This window comes from Oryzias melastigma, linkage group LG22, assembly GCF_002922805.2.
Source record: "Oryzias melastigma strain HK-1 linkage group LG22, ASM292280v2, whole genome shotgun sequence".
In the NCBI taxonomy this organism is placed as follows: Eukaryota; Metazoa; Chordata; class Actinopteri; order Beloniformes; family Adrianichthyidae; genus Oryzias; species Oryzias melastigma.
Genome location: NC_050533.1, coordinates 16,870,195 through 16,893,799, shown reverse-complemented (window position 1 = coordinate 16,893,799; position 23,605 = coordinate 16,870,195). Strand labels below are relative to the sequence as shown.

The window sequence follows — 23,605 nt, the reverse complement described above, 5'->3', positions numbered from 1 at the left end:
TATATGAGAACTGGACTGAGTGGCTCCTCCCCCTGTTGTGTTCCAAACAGGAAGTACCCACTGGCTCCAAGAAGCCAAAATCCTATAGACTTCTATTGAGAAATAAACTGCTATTACTCAGTAATTATGTTAGTCAGAATAATAATTCTTGCTCTGATACAATGTTTTAACATGCTATTTATAATTAGATCTTTTTTTTAATTATAATAAGGTTGAGCTGGGCTGGGATTATATAAATGTGCTTCCTCCCACTCCCTTTCAAGCATTTTATCTTTTATTGTCAAGTTACCCTGTGTTTGACATGTCTTTATGGATGCAAACTTCTGTTGTTTCTTTGTGTTGCCACATTTTTTTATTTTTTTTTTATTTTCTTGATTGCTTGAAATCAATTGAAATAAGCAATTTCTAATCTAATCTAATCTAATCTAATCTAATCTAATCTAATCTAATCTAATCTAAAATTGTGTCTATCGCAGGTTATAAACTGGCCAATCAGATGCATAAATAAAAGCATGTGGTGCACGCTGGCCCCTGTCTCAAAAGTTCGAAATGTTTGACTGACAGATTCTCTTGAGCCCTCTTTCAGTGAAAGGGGTGTGGTCTTTTAACATGCTCACTCCTGATTGGTGACAATAGTTGGCATGGAAAACTCGACTCAGACCGAATCAGACCAATCACTCCTTACTTCTCCAAAATGGTATAAAAATGGCGACTGAATTGACTTCTTTTTGTTGGAGCCAGAAGTCAGCCATTTTCTATGGGTGACATCACAGATTTCACATATAGTCAATGATTAGATTTAATGATTTAAAGTAAGTAAGGAGTGTCAAAAGTTCTGTGCTGTTTTAGATTTTCCATATTTTTTTAAAAAAAGGAATAATACTCAGATATTTTTGGTTTATACATTAGAAAAATAACATTTTCAAAACTAAGTCTTCCTACTCATCCTAGAGCTTAGTCTCGACTGACAAAATGTTTCCTATTCTTGGAATACATGCAATAGATCAAACAATAAAACACATGTGACTATAGCGTGTTGACCTCTTGACTTCTGTGCCTCAGGAATGGAGACACATGCACAGTAGGGGTTTAAAATACTCATACATGTGACAACTGGACGTGGGAGAAACCTTGCGACGGCTTTGGGGTTCCACTTTAAATTTAGACTTTCCTCTTTAACGCGGGGCCTTGCTGGTGTTTAGGCCTTCATTTCAAAGTAGACCGGCACTTGCTTCCAGAAAACCAGTTGTGATGCTGTTCGGATGCCTTAAATTTGAGTCGACATCAGATTTCTCCTTTGTGTTCTAAGCTGACAGCTGGCAGTGGTGCTTGGCAGACTGGAATACCAGGCGCTACAAAGAAATAACAACCACCGAGACAGCAGTGACTAGTTAGGGTGGATCAAATAGTTGACATTACGTTGATCATAATAAAATTAGTGGTGGTTTGATTTGTCATCAAAAACGGAAAGCTTAGACTTATCATTTGTCAAATGGAAATGATGTGCTTTCAGGGAATTGAATTTTGGCAACTTGTACTTGAGTAAAGTCCCACTCCAATCATCTTTTTTTTTTAAAGTGTTAACTATGATTATGCTGATCTTAGCCAAAATGTGTCATTAAAAAAAAATAAAAATAAAAAAATCAGAAATTTACCTCTGAGTTGTGGGTGGGACCGAGTAAGCTTGCGCTAATTTCCCATCTTCCCTTTTGTTTACACTCCCTCCTGCTAGCTTACATCCCCTCACCACTCCAAGCTAACATTAGTGGTGCAAAAAAATGCAATATCGGAGCTATCCAGTCATACCGATTTGAGCCTGATACTAGATACTACAGGAAAAATTAAGGCATAAATTGATTTATTTGTCTGCAAGCGGTTGCATTGGAATAGAGTAGAGCAAGGAACTTGCTTGGAGTTTGTATGTTACAACCACAAGCATTTACAAATTGGATTTTTTTTTATACTAATGCAACTTTTATGATTTTTTTTTATTTTTTTTTACTTTTAATTACACATGTTTTTGCAAAATGTATAAAAAGGAAGCATTAGATCAGACCTCCATGCACTCTCTCCCCATCCTCTATGTTGAACGAAAGTGACCCTGCAAAGTGAGATGCCCAGTTACAGTAGCTGCTCAGGATTCTTAATGGCATTGGTTCAAAAATTAAAAATAAACTTTAAGTATCTAACTTAGCGGCGACTGCACACATGTAGGAACTCGGTCCATATCCTTCACAGCGGGAGACCGCTTTGTGTTTCATCATCATCATCTTCTGCAATGCTCTCCACTTATGGGCATCATTCAGTTTGGCATTGATTGAATGGTGTCATGGACATGTGTAAACTGATGTACTACAACATTTGATGCAGTGACAATGAGCCAACAGCAGTAACTAATATGGGCAGGAATGAAGACGCTGCAGTTTATCTCCTGTTATGAAGGGCATTTCCTTCAAGCACTCGTGGACCTGCTGAACCCAAGATAAAACGTGTTGGTCCAGCAAAACAGTTTTTCTTTTCTGTTTGAACTGACAGATGCAGTCAGTGCGATGTTGCGCTCTTCCAGACCTGCACATACATATTTTACTGGAAGGGGATCAAAGAGGGTGGTTTTAAGCGTTATTACCCTTCACTGCCCTGACCACTGCTACTGCTGAAGATAACATTTCTTGAAGGAAACCAGAAACTTTGAACAACGTTGTTGTTTTCCAACTCTTCAAAGGTTTCTAAAATAATCTTCCTCCTCATCTGACTTAAGCATTGAGCTGATACCAACGATTTTTTTAAAGATTTCTTCTGTAGAGAAACAAGAGCTTCACGTGGAGTTCCAGAACTTTCGGAAATCTTTTGGACATTGCCACACAAATGAATTTGAGGTTCTGTTTGTCGTAGTAAAAACAAAATTTTAGCATTGAATCTGAATTTCATATAGTGTTTGAGAAAATGCTTTATTCTTTTAATAATTAAATGAAAAGATAATGTATTTAATCATATTTGACCCCTATTGATGCAAAAATGCATAAAATCTCCAAAAATAACCTTCATTTATCATCAGCTTGAAAGCAAAAACATAAGTATTTTTTTTTTCAAAGCTGGAAATAAATTCAGGAGTGAAATGCCCTCTACGAATGAAAATTGTGTTTTTGGTGTTTTTAACATGTTCTTGTAGCATTTTTCTAATTGGGGAGACTTATATAAAAATGTAAGAATAAAACAGTGTTTCTGAGTATTTTTTATTCAAATTTGGATGAATCAGGAGCAGATATAAAAATGTCATTTGAAAAAGCTATCTTTTGTAACAATTAAAATGTCAGAATCTCCCTGCTTGTCTCCATTCTGAAGTATCCACTTTCAGGTAAATAAATCAATGTACATCTTTGTTTTATTCATTTGAGCTGGTACCTGGCTCAAAACTGTACAGCTGAATGATTCCAATATTCCTCTACATTTTTGTTGCACTGCTAACATTAGCTTGAGGTTGTGAGGAACTGCTAGCAGGAGGGAGTGTAAACAAAGAGATGATGGGATATCAGTGTAGGCTTACTTACTGTATGTGCTAATAGTCCAGCCCACAACTCAGAGGCAAATTTCTGATAAACTCCTGGCGCTCTGTAGAAGTTATGTTCTAGAAAACAGCAAAGGTTTTTGATTTACTAAAACTGGATAATCATAGTTAAAACACCACTGCAAATTATTTTACAACAGATCAAAATATGATTGGAGTGGGTCTTTAAGAAGTAAGCATTTCAAAAACAGCCAGTTGCACCTCTAACTAAAACAACAACAACAGCCGCAAGAATAACAATAAAAACAAGAATAAGATCAAGAACACCAACAGGAATTAGAATGTTACTAAGAACAAAAATGAGAATAAGAATAGGAACAAAAATAAAAATACGAAGAACACAGACAAGAAAAAGAACAGTAAATAAAGTAAACATGGCATCTAGAGTTCATGTCTTCTTGTACTGTTTTACCACTCATCCAGGTAGCTTCATCAGTCCATAAAATAAAGTAAAAGAACAGGAACAAAAGCATAAACAAGAATAATAAAAAAAAAAGAAAAAAAAGTAATATTGAGAGCAAGAACAAAAAAAACTAAGAAAAATTATTAAATGAGCAAACATGAATCTTAAAATATTGAAGCACAAAACAGAAAATCCAGGTTGTCAAAAATACAGGAAATGAGTCGTTGAACTCTCCTGAAACATGAGTGATCTGAATTTAGTCCACATGCAGCTGGTAAGTTAACCCAGCAAATCCAGCAATTTCTATTCTTTTTTCTTTTTTTTTTTTGCAGGTGTCCTCTAATTCCTTTTCCCACTTTATATATTGCCTAAAATCCATACTTAGACATCTTAGAGTTTGTTCTTGGTGAAGCACATTGGAGATGATACTGAAGTTTTTCTTCTTAAGCTGTTTCATTGCCTGTAATTATTAAGGAAGACCTTAGCAAAATATTATGATAAAATCAACATTTAATACTTATATATAATATAATCAATGTCCGATATGTGGATCTGCATCACTTGCATTTACTTTTATCCACAGGTAAGATAAGGATAAGATAATCCGACAGATAAGGTGGGCTGATGCTTTATATTCTAGACCAGAAATTCTTCCCAAAGTTTGAGTAATTTCTAATCAGTAGGGCTCAGATGACTGGGGAGTTTACTGACTTTTTGCAGAAATAAAGTGGCAGATTTACATGCACAGGGGAAACAAGGTTTCCAAAGACACTTCTACCTCGTGAAAACATTTTTTTTCTTTCATTCCTTCGCCTAGGTCCGTGTGCAGGCTCCTGTCATCTTTTGCAGAATGTATTTCAATGGCGGTTGGCAGAATCAAGCTTGTACGGATAAAGTGACAAAGGGCTTCATATTTGATTTTTGTTTGATTCTTGTAACATGACTTCTCATACCTGCATTCATTTCAAAGCCATTTCATTCTGCTTTAATTTGCCTTGGAGCATTATTGTTTGCACTTTGTTTTTTTATGTGGACACACAAAGCCGTTTTGAACCAATGACATCATGTGTTAGCTAGCAGACATCATAGCTTTGGAGGATCACGCTCAGGCACGCTCAGCAATCGACTTAGATCCAAATGTGTCAGAGTCCATTCATACGTTTTCTGACTGACCACTTCAAGTCAGCCTCATCACAGTAAATCATCCCCAAGAATAGAGCAATCACAGAACCAACTTTACTTGCTATATGGGTTGTCTGGTGTGAGTGCAACCTGATGTGGAGTTTTCTGCTTTTGTTTTTTTCAAAATAAGAGCGTCCTCTTTTTATCAATCTATCAAAGTCAGGATGATTCTACAGATGTTTTTATTTACATGTTGTGCAAAGCATCACATGGTCTAATAATTATGGTGTCCTGGAAACAGAGAGAGAGAGAGATCTGTCTCTTCTGCTGGCTCAAAATTAGGCAAACAATTTTGACTTTCTTGAAGCTGTGTTTTAAAATAGAAGGTTCAAATAAAATATGAACTTTTTTTGTTGTTTCAGTTGTGCATATTGCGTATGGCATATAATGAAATGCTATGGACATGAAAATATATGTATGAAAAACTGTGCAACGTTGTTAAAATGTATTTTTTTTCCAAATTTACTAAATTCTTACATATAATGCATGCACTCCAAATTAAATGTATCCCAAGAAAATGTTTCCATTTTGAATTTAGGTTTTAGATCGCAAAAAAAAAAAATTGAGTGAGGCTGGATTTCACAGCTATTATCAGAGTGTGAAAATACGATCTTAAATTATCTATTTTGAGGATCTGAGTTCTTGGTGACTAAAAAGAGGACAAATAAATATTTAGACCAATAATGTAGATAATGTAGATGAGATTCAAAGTCAGATGTTAACAGGAATGTCATATACACCCTCACACAAAGTAAAAACCCGCTATGAATGTTTATTCTGGATTAGGAATGTTAGCATGAGATGAGGCTACGATATTAACTCATGTCTAGAGAATGTTTGACTGTCACTGTTAAAAATAAAGGTCAGTGAATCAGGAGTCAAGCCGAAGTCATAAAACTCACTGGAAATTTTAACTGTGAATAACACAACAGGAACTACCTCTAGTTAATTATTCATTTGCTGACAGAGAACAACAAAGGTATAAGGAGTATCAGACTAGAGTGCGGTTGAATAAATTAGTACTGTTTTTTTTTTCATTGATCCAGAAATATGAGGTCCAAAAGCAGCGGTGTGGAGAGCCCAGAGGACAGGGTGCTTGGGGCTCCACAGAACGACAGCGACATCGGACAAGAACAGGAAGTTGGTCTATCTGTGAAGAACCTGAAGGCCAAAAGCCAACAGAAGGACGGGAGAGAAAAACTGCTTTTGGATTCCATTGAGTCTACAGACAAAACAGGAAGCATGGTGGATCTGTCCAGAGAGGATCTGCTGAAACTGCTTGGGATCATGGAGGGAGAAGTTCAGGTAATCTGGCTGCTTACTTGCTTCTCCCTGCAGTTTTGTGTGAAATCCTGGCAATGATTGTAAAAGAAAATATGTTTTCCAGGAAGCACCGTGTATAAAAAAACAAAAACCATCTTGAATCTTGACACTGCAATTGCAGCACAATAGCTCTATCTTGTGGTTAACTTTGGGAACTGAACAAAACAAGTGAAAGCATGCATGTGAGTGCACCACAGAATGAACAGTTTAAAGAAAAAGTTATATAGAAAGTATTATTTAGGCCTAAAAATATCTTATATTTTCATGACACTGATCTTTAAGACATGTGTCATTTTCTCTATGAATATCTGTGTGTTTCTAGGCCAGGGAAGATGTAATCTTCATGCTGAAGTCCCAACAGACTTCTCCAGAGCTGCTTGAGTCCCAGTATGGCTGTGTAGTCCCTGGCTCTGCCCTGAACGCACTACAGAGGGATGGTTTTATCACCGGCAGCAAACAGCACAAGAGCAGCGTCTACCAGAAACCAGCGGCAGAGGTCAGAGATCAACCATCACTGACAATCATACCAAAGGGATGGGTTTAGGGTTTATTTTGGTGTCTCAGTCTTGAGGAAAGCATCCCACAGATGTATCCAAATGTTCATTTTGAGTGTTATTTCCCAGCTGGAACGTCTGCAGGAGAAGCATAAGGAGACGTACCGGCGAATGCTGAGTCAGCTGCTGCTCGCGGAGAAATGCCATCGCCGCACAGTCCACGAGCTGGACACAGAGAAACGCAAACATGTGGACTACATGAACAAAAGCGACGACTTCACCAACCTCCTGGAGCAGGAGAGAGAAAGGTGAGGTAGTCAAGGAGGACCATCGACCCTGCTCTGAAGTGGAAGGTGCAAAACAGATGATTGAAGAAGATAATTAAAAGGAAAGAAGAAAATATAGGAAGGGAGAAAAAGCTAGTGTAAACTAGAACGATGATGCAATTTATGAAGGTTGGACTTTTTTTTTTTTTTTTTTAATTTAATCTTTCTTTATCCAGGCAGAAATAAAAGAGTTAATATTGAAAAGAAAATAAAATTGAATGGAATCAGAAAAAAAAACACAATCTAAAAATATAAAACCCTAAAAATCATTGCAATGTGTGACAGCAACATTTATCTTTAAAATGGTCATAAAAATTGGTTTTTAAATCTGCTCGGGAAACAAAAGTGTCTCATCTGAAAGTGTTTGTTAAGTCATTCCAGTCTCTGGCTGCAGCAGATTGAAAAGACAGAGAACCAAGTAACGAGTTTGATTTTTGGAGTGTTGACAAGATTAGTTTAGCAGAGCGGGTATTGCACACAGGGGTAAGCAAAAGCTGGCTCAAATAAGGTGGAAAAAAACCAAGCATAGTTTTATAAATTCATAGTAGCCAATGAATTTTTCGAAGAGGGAATAATGAAGTCCAATTTACTGATGGGTAAATAGTACAGTAGTTAGTTTTAAATAGCCCATTTGTTATGAACTGAATAGCTGGGTAATGCAGGAGCTGCTCACAAGCTGATCCATAAATAACATGACTATACTCAAGATGGTTGTTTGAACCAATGTTTATCTTGCAGAGAAGGTGAGGGAGGAGTGCATTCTCTAGAATGACAGCCTTCGTTTTTTTTTTATTTAACCCTCGAGTGCAAAAGCCAATGTGGGTTGAGAAGAACAAATAATTGTCTAGCCAGATTCCAAGATATTTGTACTCTGTAACCTGTTCTAGTGGTGTCCCATCAATTATGGTGATATTGAGGGTATATGTCCCTTCTTACCAAACCACATGATTTTTGTCTTGGTAACTTTTAATTTTAGGTGCAGTATGGAAAGGGAAAGTTGGATTTCATTAAAAAGGGGCCGGTGGAGTAAATAGCAGTGTCATCAGCATAGAGATGAGTGAGGGAATCTCTTACAGAATCCCCCATGTTATTGATATATATAAAGAAAAAAGTGGGTCCAATGATAGAACCCTGTGGTACGCCAGGTTCAGACTGGGAGGAGTTCCTTACTGAAATGACAAGCTCATTAACAGAGAAAGAACTATGTCTGACTGAACACGATGTGAAGGGAGCTAATAGTGCGGGATGAGGCGGAAATATGAGTTCTTTAAGCCGAGAACATCCATGGAGTGTTTAATTATGGCTGTGTTGAGGGCCTCCAACATGCGGAACTGTCATAGTTTGCATGGACAATGAAGACATCAAAGGAGGCCCTACTAATTAAAAGATCCTCTGATCAAAGCCTTCCCCATTTGCTTTCAGTCACTACACAGGCTGCTTTAAGGCAGTAACAGAGAGAGGACACTTTCAGACCTCCAGAGGACCAAAAATGTCAGTCTTTGAATTTTTTTTAGAAACCCAGAGATGGTGGGACTCACAGACACAAACAAATACCAATGTTTCAATGAACTGCAGAGAGGGGCATTAGGACACTGAATAGAACTGATCTCAGGTCAATGAATTGTTAGGAATTGTCTTGGTTTGTTTGCATAAATGCAAAAAACTCCCTTGCTTGTACCATTAGGAGAAAATTGGCTTTTTTAAAGTATTAGGGCATAGTAGTAAATAAAATACTCATTCAAAGGCTTAGTGTAATTTTGTATTAAAAACACAGTGAGTACAGTTGTAGTAGTAGTTTAGCTTTCAGTTTCATAAACATATCCGTAGAACTCATGGGGTCAAATTTGGCCACTAACTTTTTTTTTAAAGGCCCATTTCAATCATCTTTTCATCTATTTTGAGTGTTCCCTGAGGTCTTTTTATTATAATGCAGTTTTTAGCCAAGATAAAAAAAATAGCGTCATTTTCTAGGACATAGTTTCTGTAGAGCTGCAGGAATTCATTAGAAATCGGCCACTGAGTTTTTCTGCGTTACTGTTGATGTGGAGCAACCCCACTCCACTTCCCATCATGCATCTGTTAACACTCTCTTCCATTTGTTCACAGCACCTCCCAAAACTAACATTACTGGTGCAACAAAATGACAAGAAGTGTTGGAACAATCCAGCTGTAGACGTTTGAGAACAGAAGCCAGCTCAGACGAGGAGCAGGGAGCTTGTGGCCAGTCGATCATAGCTTCTATGTCACAGCTACAAGCTTTTTCAAATAGCTTTTTGTTATTTACTGCTGATTCATAGTGATTTGAATAAAATAAATACTCAGAAATGCAATTTGAAGCTTATTGTTTAATATGTATCCTCCATCCTGAGAAAAATGTCATATGAGCATGTGAAAAACACCAAAAATGCAATTTTCAGTTTAGGTGGTCTTTTTTTTGTTTTGTTAATTTTTTCAGTATTTTTTTCCTTTGTTAATTGCTTCCATACCAAAATGCATAAAAAAGTCAAATTAACTTTAAAAGCATGAAATCCACCAGTTTTAATCTAACACTTATCAGAATTAAAAAGAGATCAAATTAAAAAATGTGTTTTAAAATTTCATAGCAATTTTGCTTCAGTTGTCAAAGACCTACCAGTACATGAAACTCTTTCTTGGATGGCTGCATGAAAGTCATGTATGAAAGGCATTCAACAAATCTGCAAATTTTCTGTTTCTGCAGCTGTAAATAAAAAATCTGAGTCTCATATAAAAAATCACCTCACTTTTTTTTGACCAGCAAGCATTGACTGATGCAGTTCATAGTCTTAGAGCCTTCTTAAGAGTCTTATGGACAAAACAGAAAAAAGACATAAACTTAGCGCTATACAAGTATACGCCATTTACCATTTAACAGTTGGGCCTCAGTGTGACTGATTAACCTCTACCAGATGGACATCCTTGATGTTTTTAGTCAGATCCAACTCTTTCTTTTAAGATCCTTACAGCGAATTAGACTAAAGTTCATTAGATAAGTGTCCTCTTTGCTCAGAGCTCAAGGCTGCTTATCTTGGACTTACAGGTGTTGATCTGTTACCGTTTATTTTTGCAGGTGTGAATTTCAATTGACAGCCTAGGGCTTTTGTTGTCAACATGCTGAGGAAAAACACACAGAAACAGAGATAAACAGGCACGACATGGACGTGATTGACAACGGTGGAATTTGCTTTTCATATCTGTTTTGACAGTTTGCACTTTAACACTCGTCATCGTCTCATACTTAGGATCGTGATCTCCTATAGCCATCTGTCTGAGAGTGAAGAGGGAGGAAATCAAAGTGTCTAACATCTGGAGGAATGCAAAGGATGGGCAGAGCTGACTGGTAGTGATCAGCTATTAACACTCAGAGAACAAAGATTTTCAGGAGGGAGCGTGTAGATTGATGCTAGGAGAGGCTTTTCTCCTAAAGGGAGTTTTAAAGTCACGCAAACAGAAGGAAAAATCAAACATGGTGTCAACTGCTTGATGTAAGATTTGCCAACTATATTTCTCTGTGATGTATGAGACACTTCATTGCCAACTTGGCTTCCTGCTTCCATCTTTTAACATCAAGTCTGTCTGCACTCACTTACCTAACAAATAATACTTTTTTGTCCTGTTAACACAGGCTGTTAAGTGTTCAGTGTCATGTCTTGACAGTCCTGACATGGATGGAGTTTCAATGCATCCTGAAAAATTTCCCCAGGAAGCACTGGATAAGATGTTTTCACCTGATAAAACATTCCTTTCTGAATCTTCTTAGCAACTGTTTTCTCTGCACAGTTGCCAACAACATTTATATTCCTAAAGCAATGTTTTATTCCTATCTATATGTGGTTATATGGAAACTGCATGCAACTATTTCTTCCACAGCAACAGTTGATAGAGTTACCATCCGTATCAGATACCTCTGACATCATAATTTTGACCTTTTCATGATGATAGAGTGTCAGTTTCTTGGTGTGACTGTCATCTCGGTGAGTAAAAATGGATTTCTGGGTTGCCTGGGTTGCTTTTTTTTTATAAAGTTGCTAGGTTTGCTAACTTTATAGCAAAAAAAGAGATGTAAGCGACATCCTGAAATGTTTTCAGCTTTCAACTGCTTTCATTTGTAGTGGTGTTGCTAGGCTTGGATTATTAACTCTTTAGTCCCTTGCTACAATCTAGGCCCACTGCTTACATAAATTATGGGTTTTATCCTCCTAGATCTTCTTGACCTCATGGGAGACATCCAGACCTGCTTTCCTCATCACACATAGGCTGCAGGAAACCTCATTTAAATTTCCTTTCAGTGCCATCAACCTCTCTTTCACACACCAACGTGTTTTACAAATTCAGGGAACAACAACTTTGTTCATTTTTCAAAAGTTAGAAACATTTTAAATCCAACCTGTTGTTGGTTTAGCCGTTGGAAACAAACATGCAAACTGAGAGTTGCCAGAACACTCCCTCTGCACCAAAGGTCCACCCCTCTTTCCTCTGTTTAAAGAACAACACACACTGTCTTATGCATGTTACTCAGCAAGTGTGGATGAGATGACATCAGCCATTCCACAGGGTGCCATGTGCTTATATTTTTTTTGTGGTGAAAATTGAAAGCTTTGTGTGAAAAGATATTAATGAATTATCAAAGGATGATCTAAAGAAACTTTAGTTGGTGAGTTTTTTTTTTTTTTAACTTTCCTTCAGTACTAGTTGATAAATATTTATTTAAGCGTTTGTTGTGGTTTTTGCTTGTCTAATTTGGTTCACTTTGCAATGCAAAGCTTTATACTTTGTATACTGTATTGATGGACCGAGGACTGTAAGGAGAGAGAAGCTGCTGTGTGTGATCTGCTTTGTGTGCACTTTTTTGGACCTGGAGATGAGAGTGGGCATGAGCAGCATAGAAAGAAGCTGAGTGAAAAGACCACCGCTTGGTAAAGAGGAGTGAGTAGCGCTTTCACCTGCAGCTTGTTTTTTTCTTGTTGTACGTTCCATCAGCAGGAACTTAAACTGCTGTTGTAACAATTTCTTAAAAACTTTTTTCTGGGATTATTCTTTAAAACTGTTTCAATTTTAGCTCACTCCCTAATGTTAAATTGAATTTACTGGTTGTTTTTTGAAATACTGGAGTGTAAAACATTTGGTTTGGGGAGTTTTGGTATCAAATCTCAGACTCTTGGGTTTGTAATTGAAAAAAAAAATGTGATTGTTGATTAACGGTGTAGCAATTCATTTTAAGAACGATTCTAAACATATCATAATCTGTGGTTGCTAATTCAATTCATAGTTGATTTTGGTTTATTTTAAACAATCCAATTCTTTGACCTAAAATCAATCCAGGATGTCTTTAGCCACAACGTCAACCAGTGAGATAAATACCTGGTACTAAACTGTACAGGGGACGTATGTGTGGCCCATTTTCCACTTCAAAATAATACAAACAGAAGATTAATAGAACATTTTACCACAATGTATGGTCAGATGTCTGCAAAATTCAGTTTTTCCTTATATTGAACTGTAATAATGGTTTGATCACTTTTGCTGCCATTACATGTGAGTTGTCTGCTGTGATGTCACTCGGTCATTTTCATGTTATAGTAAAATAAACCTACTGTACCTCAATCCAAATGCTATTTTACTAAATCAATTTTAATTTATTTATTACAATTTAATAATGGCATAGTTTGATTCAATTAATAACTTGCCTCAGACACATTGATATGGTTGGATCATAGAAATTCAAATTAATTAGGTCAATCCATCATCACACTCTTATAATTGATGTTAAAAGGTATTTAAACTTTAAGATAACAGAACTTTTCCCTTTATGTCTTCAGACTGAAGAAGCTGCTTGAAAACGAGAAAGCCTACCAGATAAGGAAGGAGAAGGAACACTCCAAACGCCTCACTAAAGTGCGGGAAGAACTGGTCAAGTTGAAGTCTTTCGCCTTGATGCTGGTCAATGAGCGGCAGCAGCACCTGGAACAAATGGACCAACAGAGCCAGCGCGTCCAGGAGCTCAGCCAGCAGCTTCAACAGCGAGAGCAGACTCTGAACGAAGGGAAGGAGCGCGCACTGGAGGACAGCCACAGGGTTCAGAGCCTGGAGGCAGAACTTAAGGAGAAATCTTTAAAGCTTAACCAACAACACGAAGAGATGAGCGTCATCATTTCTGCAAAGGAGCTCGAGAACCGTCAAATGAATACCAAGCTTCTGGAGCTTATGCACAAAGTGGATGAGCTGCAGGAAAACTGCAGAGTTTTGAAGAAATCCGATGATGAGTTGCAGGAACTGAGAGTAAAAATCAGCAAAGGCGACTGTGGCAACTCGAGCTTGATCATTGAGCTGGAGAGCTTGCGTAAACGGGTGTTGGAGATGGAGGGGAATGACGAGGAGATAACAAAGACAGAAAACCAATGTAGGGAGTTGAGGAAAAGGCTAGAAGAAGAGGACTGTAAAGCAAAAAACCTCAGACTCGAAGTAGAAAAACTCCAGAAAAGAATAATTGAGCTGGAGAAACTTGAGGATGCAGTCTGTGTCAGCAAATCTGAGTGTGCACAGTTGCGGGATGCTCTTGAAAAGGAGAAGGGCTTGACCAAAGAGCTGTCAGAGGAAGTTGTGGCTCTTAAGATTCGTATGAAAGAACTAGAATCTAGTGAACTCAAGTTGGAAAAATCTGAGCTGAGCCTCAAGGATGACCTTGCTAAGCTTAAATCAGTGACAGTAGCTTTAATGGATGAAAGAAAAGCCCTGATGGAAAGAGTGAAGTCCGACGAAAAGAAAAAGGACGATTTAAATAAGATGGTTAAACTTGAGCAGGGTAAGGTTATGGAAGTTACTGAGAAGCTGATTGAAGAAAGCAAAAAGTTCCTAAAATTAAAATCCGAAATGGAAGCCACGGTAGAGTCTTTAAACGTTGACAAGGAAAAGCTCAGCACAAAGCTTGCTGATGAAAATGATAAAACGAAGGATCTTAATTCGAAAGTCATTGATATGAAAAAGAAGATAGAAGGGTTGGAGCAAGCTGAGAAGTTTTCCTTGAGGAATTCGGTTCTTTGTGATCCGGCCAAACTGTGTGAATCCATTCGGAGAGATGACAACAGAATCAAAGAGATGACTTTTGAAATTGAGCACCTGAAAGAACGCCTCCAACAGCTGGAGGTGGTGGAGGGAGATTTGATCAAGACAGAGGATCAGTACGATATGTTGGAGAAAAGGTTCACAACGGAACAAGACAAGGCCAAAATTCTCTCCCAGCAGGTGGAGGAAATGAAGAATCAGATCCTGCGCAAGAAAGCAATTGAAAAGGGAGAAGAGGAGAGCAAAGAGGAAGACCTCCGACTACGGTGCAAAAGGGAGGAGGCCAAAACGAGGGAACTACAAGCCGATGTGGTAGCTCTTAAAGAGAAAGTCCACGAACTGATGCATAAAGAAGACCAGCTTTCTCAGCTCCAGGTGGACTATTCCCTTCTGCAGCAGAGATTCCTCGAAGAAGAAGAGAAAGCCAAAAACATGAGAACAGAAGTCTTTCATCTAACCAAAGAACTCGAGATGGTGAAGCGTCAAAGCAGAGCGTTACGCCCAAGCTTGAACGGAAGAAGAATAGTGGATGCAGCGGTGACATCCACCTCCGTGCAGACGGAGGGATCTGGATTAGCAGATGAGGAGACCCCAGCTGTGTTCATTAGAAAGTCTGTTCAAGAGGAGAACCACTTTATGAACAACATCAGACAGAAATGCTTGAAGAAGCCCAGCGAGAAAGCTTGTACCGTTGAGCGCCATCCTTCGTCGAGCAGCGACTTGGGTATCAAGAAATCTTGGATTCCTTGGATGAGAAAAAAGGACCATGCTACTCAAGAGACCAACCTGGAAAAGCATCTGCACATGAATGGAGACCTTTTGCCTGCCGAACCGATGCCTCAGAAACCAGGACAGCCTCTACACATCCGGGTGACACCTGACAACCAAAACAACACGGCCACCCTTGAAATCAACCGCACGACGACCGAGGAGGTTTTCTCTAGCCCAGCTCCCCTTAGCCCCAACCATTCTCAACCTAAATCCAGAATCACAATCATTCCCACTTATGCTGCTCCAACTCATCGAAGAAAGTCTCCAGTCGGACACGTGACCCCAGAAAGGGCCAAGTCTCCAGTCACTATCACAGCAATATCAAGAGCCAAGTCTCCTGAAAGTGGGCGGTCCTCTTCCACTGCTTTGGGAAAACCCTTTTCACCAGTTTCTCAGATAACAGCCAACTCTTCTGCCATCACTAAGACACCCTCTGAGCCCCAAGAAATGACAATGGGCCGGGCCATAATCAAGGTCACCCCAGAGAAGCAGATGGTCCCAGTGCCTATGCGGAAGAGTCCGAACAATGTTGGCACCATCACCACAACAGAAGAAAACAAGATCCACATACACGTCGGCAGCAGCGTCACCTCAAAGATGGTGGTCAGATCAATGACTACGGCATCGGACAGCAGAGAACTCATGCTATCAACTGGGACTGTTTTGCGTTCTCCTCGGCAAATCACCACTAATTCCACCAGGAGCATGCAGAGTAAAGTAATGAGCAGCATTACAATATCTCCAGTTACATCTCCCACAACAAAGCCTTCTCAAAATGTGGTAAGTTCTTTTTGAGTAGTTGTAGTTTATAAGTTTGAAATCTCTAAGCTACAACGGAGTATTGGGGCCAGTTTACAAACAAATACATTTTTTTTAAATTATGGCTTTAAAGTCGTAAAGAAAAAAGTTGCGAATGTAAAATTTCACGAACACGACTTTAAAAATCATACACTAAATGTATGACTTTTTTTCCTCGCAAATTTACATGTTTTAAAAACTTGTACATTTACGACTTTATGGCTGAATCTAAATTCTTCCCCAACCCTTTTGGCTAGTCCCTACCTCTACATTTAGTCATCCAAATGGAGTTATTGAAAAATAGAATTCCCACCCTAATCCCTAACTACTAATAAAACGACACAGTGCAGGACTATATAGTGGTCTGATTTTAAAAGCATTTTGGACACCATTCTAACTACTAATATCCAAGCTAATGACGTGGCATTGTGCCATCCTGTCAACGGTCTTACTGGGATCTATAGATGTTGACGTTCGCAGACAGGAACATACAGGGTTTGCCTAGAGCAAACAGTGTTGCACCAGTAGCAGCGTGCACATACGTTTCCAGCATATAGGAATCGGATTTCAATTTTAAACATGCTGCTTGTTGAGTTTTGTTGCTGGCAGTTCATTTTTTTCTCCTGTAAAATGGGCATGCTTGCTTTCTTTGTACATTGCTTCTTTGTTTTCCATTGTCTTCCCTGAGAAGATCTACTCTTTCTCCTTTTGTCGAACAGATTGGGCATGATGCCCAGCCGCTTCGAGCGGGGCTGACCCGCATCCCAATGTCCAAGAACCTGAAGACAGGAAAAACGACTCTGGGATCCTCGGGGCTTTCTGGTGGAGTGAAACCGGAGTCTCGGCCCGAAAGTCATTCTGTGAGGATGGAAGTAAAGAAATCTGCTGTGAACGGCTGTGTTTTACAAACTGGAGGGAAAGTTTGATGTTTCCATTAGTTCTCAACACTACTTGCAAGGTGCTACACTGAAAACTTAAAAACAATCCTTTCATTTGTATTTTCGTTTTGACAGCATGGATTAGGTGACTCAAAGTTTGACTCATTTGGTTTCATTCCCAGCCTTGCCATGTGACAAAGAATCACACAGAACGGTTCTGAATTCTTTCATTTGTGCCTGTCAGGATGTGATTTTAATAAACCATTGATGCATATAGAGTGGATATTTTACAACCTAGAGATATTATAAATGAGTGAGTGTGGACCATTTCAATGATGCATTTCTGATCTGCAATCAAAAAAGCCATCCTACTGTGGTTTTAATTTGCATTTTTTACTTAGTTGTGTCAAGTTTGTATGTGTTTAATTGAAGCTTTAATTTTTATAGGGATTTAAAATAATGCTATTGTGTGCTGCTACTAATTAATTCATGCTTTGGGTTGTGTTATATATAAAACTTTTCTAGTATATTTAAGAGAACACATTGTTTTGCTTTTTGTTAATGGTTTGTAAAGCATTTGTACTGAAAATTATTCTAAATAAATGATGGAGTCTAGAGCGAGTTGGACTGCTTTGTGCTGCAATTTCTTGCAATAAAATTCAAACATTGAAAATATTAGTGCCCTTATTAGTATGAATGGATATGTCAAGTTCATGGCATTTTGTGGGTAAAGAAGAAGCAAGGGTAACACTTTTAATAGGATTCCTTAACAATTTAACACAATAACAAAATTTTTATTATGCTCATTTAGTGTTGATAAGACATTTATTAGTACAATAAGCCGGATAAGGTTTATTAACATACCGGTACTTACCAAAATTAATTAATATCTAAAGTGAGGTAATTTTCTACAAAAGCAATGTTAGTAAACAGCTTACAGGCTAAACAAATGTATTAACTATCTTTGTCAACATTATGTATTGAGTGTTTTGCATTAACTCACCTAAAGTGTTGCCAAAACGAGTACTGACTCATTTTAACAATGTTTTGATTCATATCATAATCTGATAATTTTTTGCTGCCATCACGTGTTATCCACTGCGATAGTCGTTTTGACCATAAAATAAACTGTCTCAATCAAAATGATATTTTCCAATATTGATATAATCAATCTATTTTAATTTGCAACCATTTTTAATGGGATTGGTCCAGGACGGGCAAACTGATGTAAGATCGTTGCCAACAGCTCCCTCCAGGAAGAGTCTGTGCTGCAAGCTCCGCCTTCTGGCTTACACAACACTCAATTTATCCCCTTACCAGAGATAATCAGCAAAAAAAATGTTAATTTTAGCTTCACAATACCGTATATCTTCCAATTGTGTCCTGTCTTCAATAAATTCCAGCTCAAATAAGTGTTTTTTACTTTTTCCGGGGTGCTCCCTTAAGACACCCCCCACCCCCAAAACACAGCCGTGTAGAAGCCGCGTGTGTTTGTGTTGTGAAGGAGTTTAGCGGTGGCCAGACCTACTAAAGGCAGATCTATCCATCTTTGAAGAAGGATTATTTTCGTGGGAGAAATACAGACACATGGATTTTATCTGGGATGACGTCATGAAGTGGACAGCAGCAGCACCATTCATTCATTTTTTCCTGACCGCTTTGTCCCTGTTGGGGTCGCAAGGGTGCCGGAGCCTAACCCGGCAGCTGATGGGCGAAGGCGGGGTTTACCCTGGACAGGCCGCCAGTCTGTCGCAGGGCCTCAATCACACACCCATTCACTCTCACATTCACACCTAGGGGCAATTTAGAGTCACCAATTAACCTATGAAGCATGTTTTTGGACGGTGGGAGGAAGCCGGAGTCCCCGGTGAAAACCCACGCATGCACGGGGAGAACATGCAAACTCCACACAGAAAGGTCCCAGCCGGGATTCGAACCGGGGCCTTCTCGCTGTGAGGCAAGAGCGCTAACCACTGCGCCACCGTGCATCCCAGCAGCAGCAGCACCATTGATATATATTACTGGATTGGAAATCACATGACACACGCTGTGACAGACATGTGCCATCACTATGCATTGAGTCTTCTTGAGTAATGAAAGGCGGAGGTCCGAAAAAGTACGAAAAGAAGCACAGAAGGTGACGCAGTGTTTTGCAATCGACATTAAAAAACCTTATTAACAAAATAATCTGATGGAGAGGAATCATCACAGGACAGGAATCGCATTTGAATAGAGAGAAATCAGGCTGGGAACCGTGAACTGTGGCTAAAGTTGGTGATAGCATCTCACGAGTCAAGAACAAGACGAATATTGCTGGAGACGTGTCTGTTTTGTATGAATCCAGATTGTGTCTCAGCAATAACTGAATTTAGAACTGATTTAAGTCTTTTGGCAAAGACAGATGCTAGAATCTTGTAGCCATTATTTAATAAGCATATTGGCCCCAATTGTCAATGAGAAGTATATCTTTTTTGGATTTTGGTACAAGGGTGAGTACACCTTGATTTAACGTTGGAGGAAGGATGCCTTTTTCTATGCTCTCTACAAATACCAGGGCAAGAAAAGGCGCAATTTCGTTACTAAATTGTTTATAAAATCCCCCAGTTAACCCATTTGACCCAGGAGACTTGCTATTTCTAAGATGATTAATAGGGGCTCCTTCAGCTCTGTTCTCATAAATGCTGTTTAATTTTTTTTTCTTTTGCAAGAATGCAAAATTCCTTTTATCATCGTCTAATAAATCTGCTGGATTTTTTTATTCATTGCCATAATATCATTAATAACTTTATTTTCTTCTGCTTTTATGGTTTTATTTCAATCTAAACTAAGCTTTCAAATAAAAGTATCAATTTCTAATTCAAAAAGTTCCCAGTTCTTTCTTCTTTAGCTTAATTATAGAAATAAGAGACTCATTCAGAAACCTTTTCTCGTACTATGTCCAGTTTAAGTAGTGAGTTATTTAGAATCCAATAAGCTTTCCTGTTTTGGGGCCTAGTCTGAGATAGTTTAATAGAAATAGAAATTGCTTTATGATCTGTTAGGGGAGAAGGAAAAATGTTAACTTCAATATCATCTGCACTTAAACAATCAGACACCAGCCAGTAATCAATGTGAGATCCATCATTATTACTCCAGGAATAAACAGAATCTGACAAGAATTTTTCTCTCCAGACATCTTTCAGGTTATATCTCTGCATGAATAAATATAAGAGACTGTTGGAAGTTATCGCTCGTGGTGGCCATCTGTCCAGTTGATTATTTCAAACCTTAATAAAATCCCCTCTCATTAAAATAATAGCATCAGGAAATTTGTTAAGGCCACAAATTATATCATTTTCAATCAAAGAAAGATTCTGGGAGTTTTCAGGTTTGGAGTTGTAACCGTATATGTTAATAGTAATAAAGATCTTCCTGTGCGTGGATATTATCATGAATACATCATGTCCCTGACTGTCACATTTGCTCTGTAGGATGTCACCTTCAAATTTGGTTTTAACTGTGAGAGGGCCAGCTGAATGCTGCTACCAAGTGATGGGTATATATTTTCACCCCATTGACACTTCCAGAAGTTTGTGTCATCACTTGTAGAAGAAGAAAAAAAGAAAAATCTGTTTATAATTGTTTAGCAAATAGGAACAGTGCTCTACGTTTAATGGCGTTTTTTAAACCCCTGGCATTCAAAGAACCTAAAGTTAAAGACAGGATTTAGAAATGAAAAAAAGAAGAATGAAAAATCAGAGTAAATAGGAGTGTGTTGTGTTTCTTCCAATATGCGCCATAGTTCACATCGTGGGAATACTATTTTAAATAATGTTTATGCTATCTTTAAGAACTTAAACATAAGATAGCACAAAAAATGCATTTATATCTCACCATTAAAATTACATTTCAGCTGCCAAGCTAGTTATACATGAACATCCCTTCCCAGGCTAAATTCACTTGTTCTACAGGATATTTTAGAGGATAATTGTAAAAACAGGAATGGTTTGGATCAGTGACATTGTTAAGAGCAGCTATCGAGCCATGAAGTTTCAAGCTTTCAAAATAAGAGCGGCCGAGTAAAACAAGAATCTCTGGGTGAACGTATTTTAGAACATTACGTGACAGTAGTCACTTTCATATTTTTGACAACAGCTTCCAATCAATGTGATCATGTTTACCTTTATTTTCCCGCAGATCAGACACAGTTATGAGCAAAAGCAAAGGGTAGCTATGTTAGAACCACGGAGAGCTAACAGCAGCTCACTGACTGCAGTAGAAAACATTGAAACATTCATAAGTTTTACCTTAATGTCAGCCACGCCGAAATTGACTTAATTTAGCTGTTTCCAAGGATTTTGTAAGCACTGGAATGTAGGCAACTTTTAACTTGTCAGAAAAGATCTGTAGCTCCATGTCTCAACCCTAAAGCTAATGCTAGTGTTAGCATTAGCATTAGCATAGATTCAAAGAATAAAATCATAAATACCTTCACAATTAAACAAGCAGCCTTCACTGAAGTACTTGTAACCTTTGTCTGACTTTAACCGGGTCGTCAGAGAGAAATAATCCAGGACTTGGTTAATATCATCCATAGGAATTTGGGGAAGCAGCATAGACTATAAAAATAATGGACTGAGCGAGCAACGAGGTCCCCCATTGGAAACGCATTACTTCCTCTCCTCGCGAAAGTAGTAGCCCGCCGCTTTCACCGCCAATTCCTGAAACGGATACCACCATTTGCAACCCATCTTCAGCGATTGGTCTGAGTCATAGCTGAGTCATGGAAACTACAGGAAGTACTGTCGCCAATCAGGAGTGAGTTTATTGCAACCGTCTGCCTCTTTCCACGCCTCGACCACGAGACTGCGAATGTAAACAGCTTCCATTTTAATAACGCCGGTCCGAGCCGACGACGTTGAAGTTGGCTTCCGATTTTTTCGAACAGGACCTGTTTTGTAGGTGGTCTGAGTTTGAAAAATACAGTGGAACGCTCTCGCTGTGAATCGGAAGCCAACTTCAGTTTGTCGGCTCGAGAGAATTGTACAAGTCATTGTTGAAGCCTTTGAGGGAGAACCATCCCAACATTTGATTCTGTCAGCGGTCCTTTGGGATTTACTTACATTTATTCCTTTTTGTCGAGATAAAAGGAGCATTTGGGTGACGCTGTGCCCGAACTGCGCGCGGCCTCCTCGCGCGCTCGCTGCAGCGTTACATGCGCGGCCAGGTTACAGTCTGATCAGATGCACGTGAGAAGCGCGTTCAGCTGTATTTAAAATAAATAACCATCCTAACAAGTGAACAGGTGGATCTTTTTATCTGTTTGAAAATACGATAACATACATTGACGTTTGTCTCGTGCTCCTCAGACGTCTGCGTCTAATTCAAGCTGCAAGCTGGAAAAGTGAAGAAGATGAAACTTTGGTTGGTGATTTTTATACGCATATACGCAACATATAATTTATAAGCTACAATTAGTGAAAAAAACAAAAACGAATTTTAAACAAACAAAAAAGTCCAAACACATAACCTCAGAGTGAAATCTATTTCTACAGAGTAAATCCTCATCTAAAAATGTCGACAGCATGCTCCTCTTGTTGTTTTAAACTGCTGCATCGGTACATCCCATTGAGAAAACAACAGTAGGACAATGATTGCTACATTGTTTAATTGTAAAGTAGGTGTTAAAAGGTCTTCACGACTCATTGATGAAGTCTGCTCCCATTGGCTACCCGTCATCTGTCACTCAAACGCCCCAGACGTTCGACGTCAGACCCACAAACGCTTATTGAGCCATCTGATTGGTCAATTTATAACTCTAATAACTTGTGATAATGGAAAAAAAATCTTTAAAAAAAATAGGATTAGACAAAAGAAGTTAAGCAGAAAGCAGCAGAGGAAGAATGATTATTCTGAGATAAAATGACTGAGAAATAACTGTTTCTCAATGTAAGTCAATGGGACTTTGGCCTTTTTTCAACCCAGTGGTACTTCCCATATGGAACACGGAAGTAGGGGGGCTTGGTCTGTCCAGTTATTCTTATACAGTCTATGCGCAGCCTTCTGCAGGAAGCAGGGCTACTGACACTACTCCCACTTGTGAACGATCTAAGAGGAGGAAACGAACACCCCCAGGTAGGACATTTATCAAATAAATATTGTACAAATGACAATTGGTTAGGTTACTCTTGATTATTTATGTAAAATTGCTTTAAACAGCGCTCAGGAGTCAGCTTTGTCGTTTAAAAACCAAAGAACACTCCGGCTGTGTGTGACGTCACGTGATATTTCCCAGAATGCACTGCGGCTCAAAATGTATCTTTTTAAAATAAAATCCTTTGGCAGTTATATTTATTTTTCTTTGTACCTTATTTACAAGTAGCATATAGTATATCATTCAAATTCGAGAGAAAAAAAAAATTGGAATCAAAACCATTAGTTTGGAAGTAGGGTGTTTCAACCCACTATAAAAGGCGATCAGCGACAAGCTGTCTATTGGGATTGGTTGGTCTTATATGCGGGAAAAGAATTAGCCCCCACAGTTGGTTGTTGGGAAGGAAGGATGTACTGTGGGTGAGCCGCAGGCTCTCTGGGGTCGCCACGGCAAGGCAGGTACTCGTAAGACGTGGGAGGTTTCGTCGTTCAATGGTAAGTATGTGAATAAAACCGTAGAAGAAGAAACGTGACGTAGTAGACGTGACGTTAAAAGACAGGGACCAATCAGATCTAATGCTAATAAAAGCCTCGTCCACGCTGAGTAATCCTCACCACTTAAGGTCATACAGACCCCTAAGTTGAGCCCTCGC

General features: G+C 38.7%; 1 protein-coding gene and 1 long non-coding RNA gene across 2 annotated transcripts in view; one reads left to right on the top strand and one right to left on the bottom strand.

Moving 5' to 3' along the window:
- Positions 1 to 17,441, top strand: part of LOC112149473 (filamin-A-interacting protein 1) — a 22,504-nt gene extending 5,063 nt beyond the window's left edge. The window contains exons 2-6 of the mRNA XM_024277185.2: positions 6,197 to 6,455; positions 6,796 to 6,969; positions 7,097 to 7,275; positions 13,131 to 15,924; positions 16,662 to 17,441. Coding sequence (XP_024132953.1) covers positions 6,201 to 6,455; positions 6,796 to 6,969; positions 7,097 to 7,275; positions 13,131 to 15,924; positions 16,662 to 16,868 — 3,609 coding nt within the window. The 5' untranslated portion in view covers positions 6,197 to 6,200 and the 3' untranslated portion in view covers positions 16,869 to 17,441. The remainder of the gene's footprint in view (positions 1 to 6,196; positions 6,456 to 6,795; positions 6,970 to 7,096; positions 7,276 to 13,130; positions 15,925 to 16,661) is intronic.
- The window catches only part of LOC112149480, a 24,630-nt gene extending 3,189 nt beyond the window's left edge, over positions 1 to 21,441 (bottom strand). Inside the window, exons 1-2 of the long non-coding RNA XR_002919788.2 lie at positions 21,289 to 21,441; positions 7,133 to 7,192 (exon numbers count right to left, since the gene is read on the bottom strand). This is a non-coding gene — a long non-coding RNA (uncharacterized LOC112149480). The remainder of the gene's footprint in view (positions 1 to 7,132; positions 7,193 to 21,288) is intronic.
- Between the last annotated feature and the right edge of the window lie 2,164 nt (positions 21,442 to 23,605).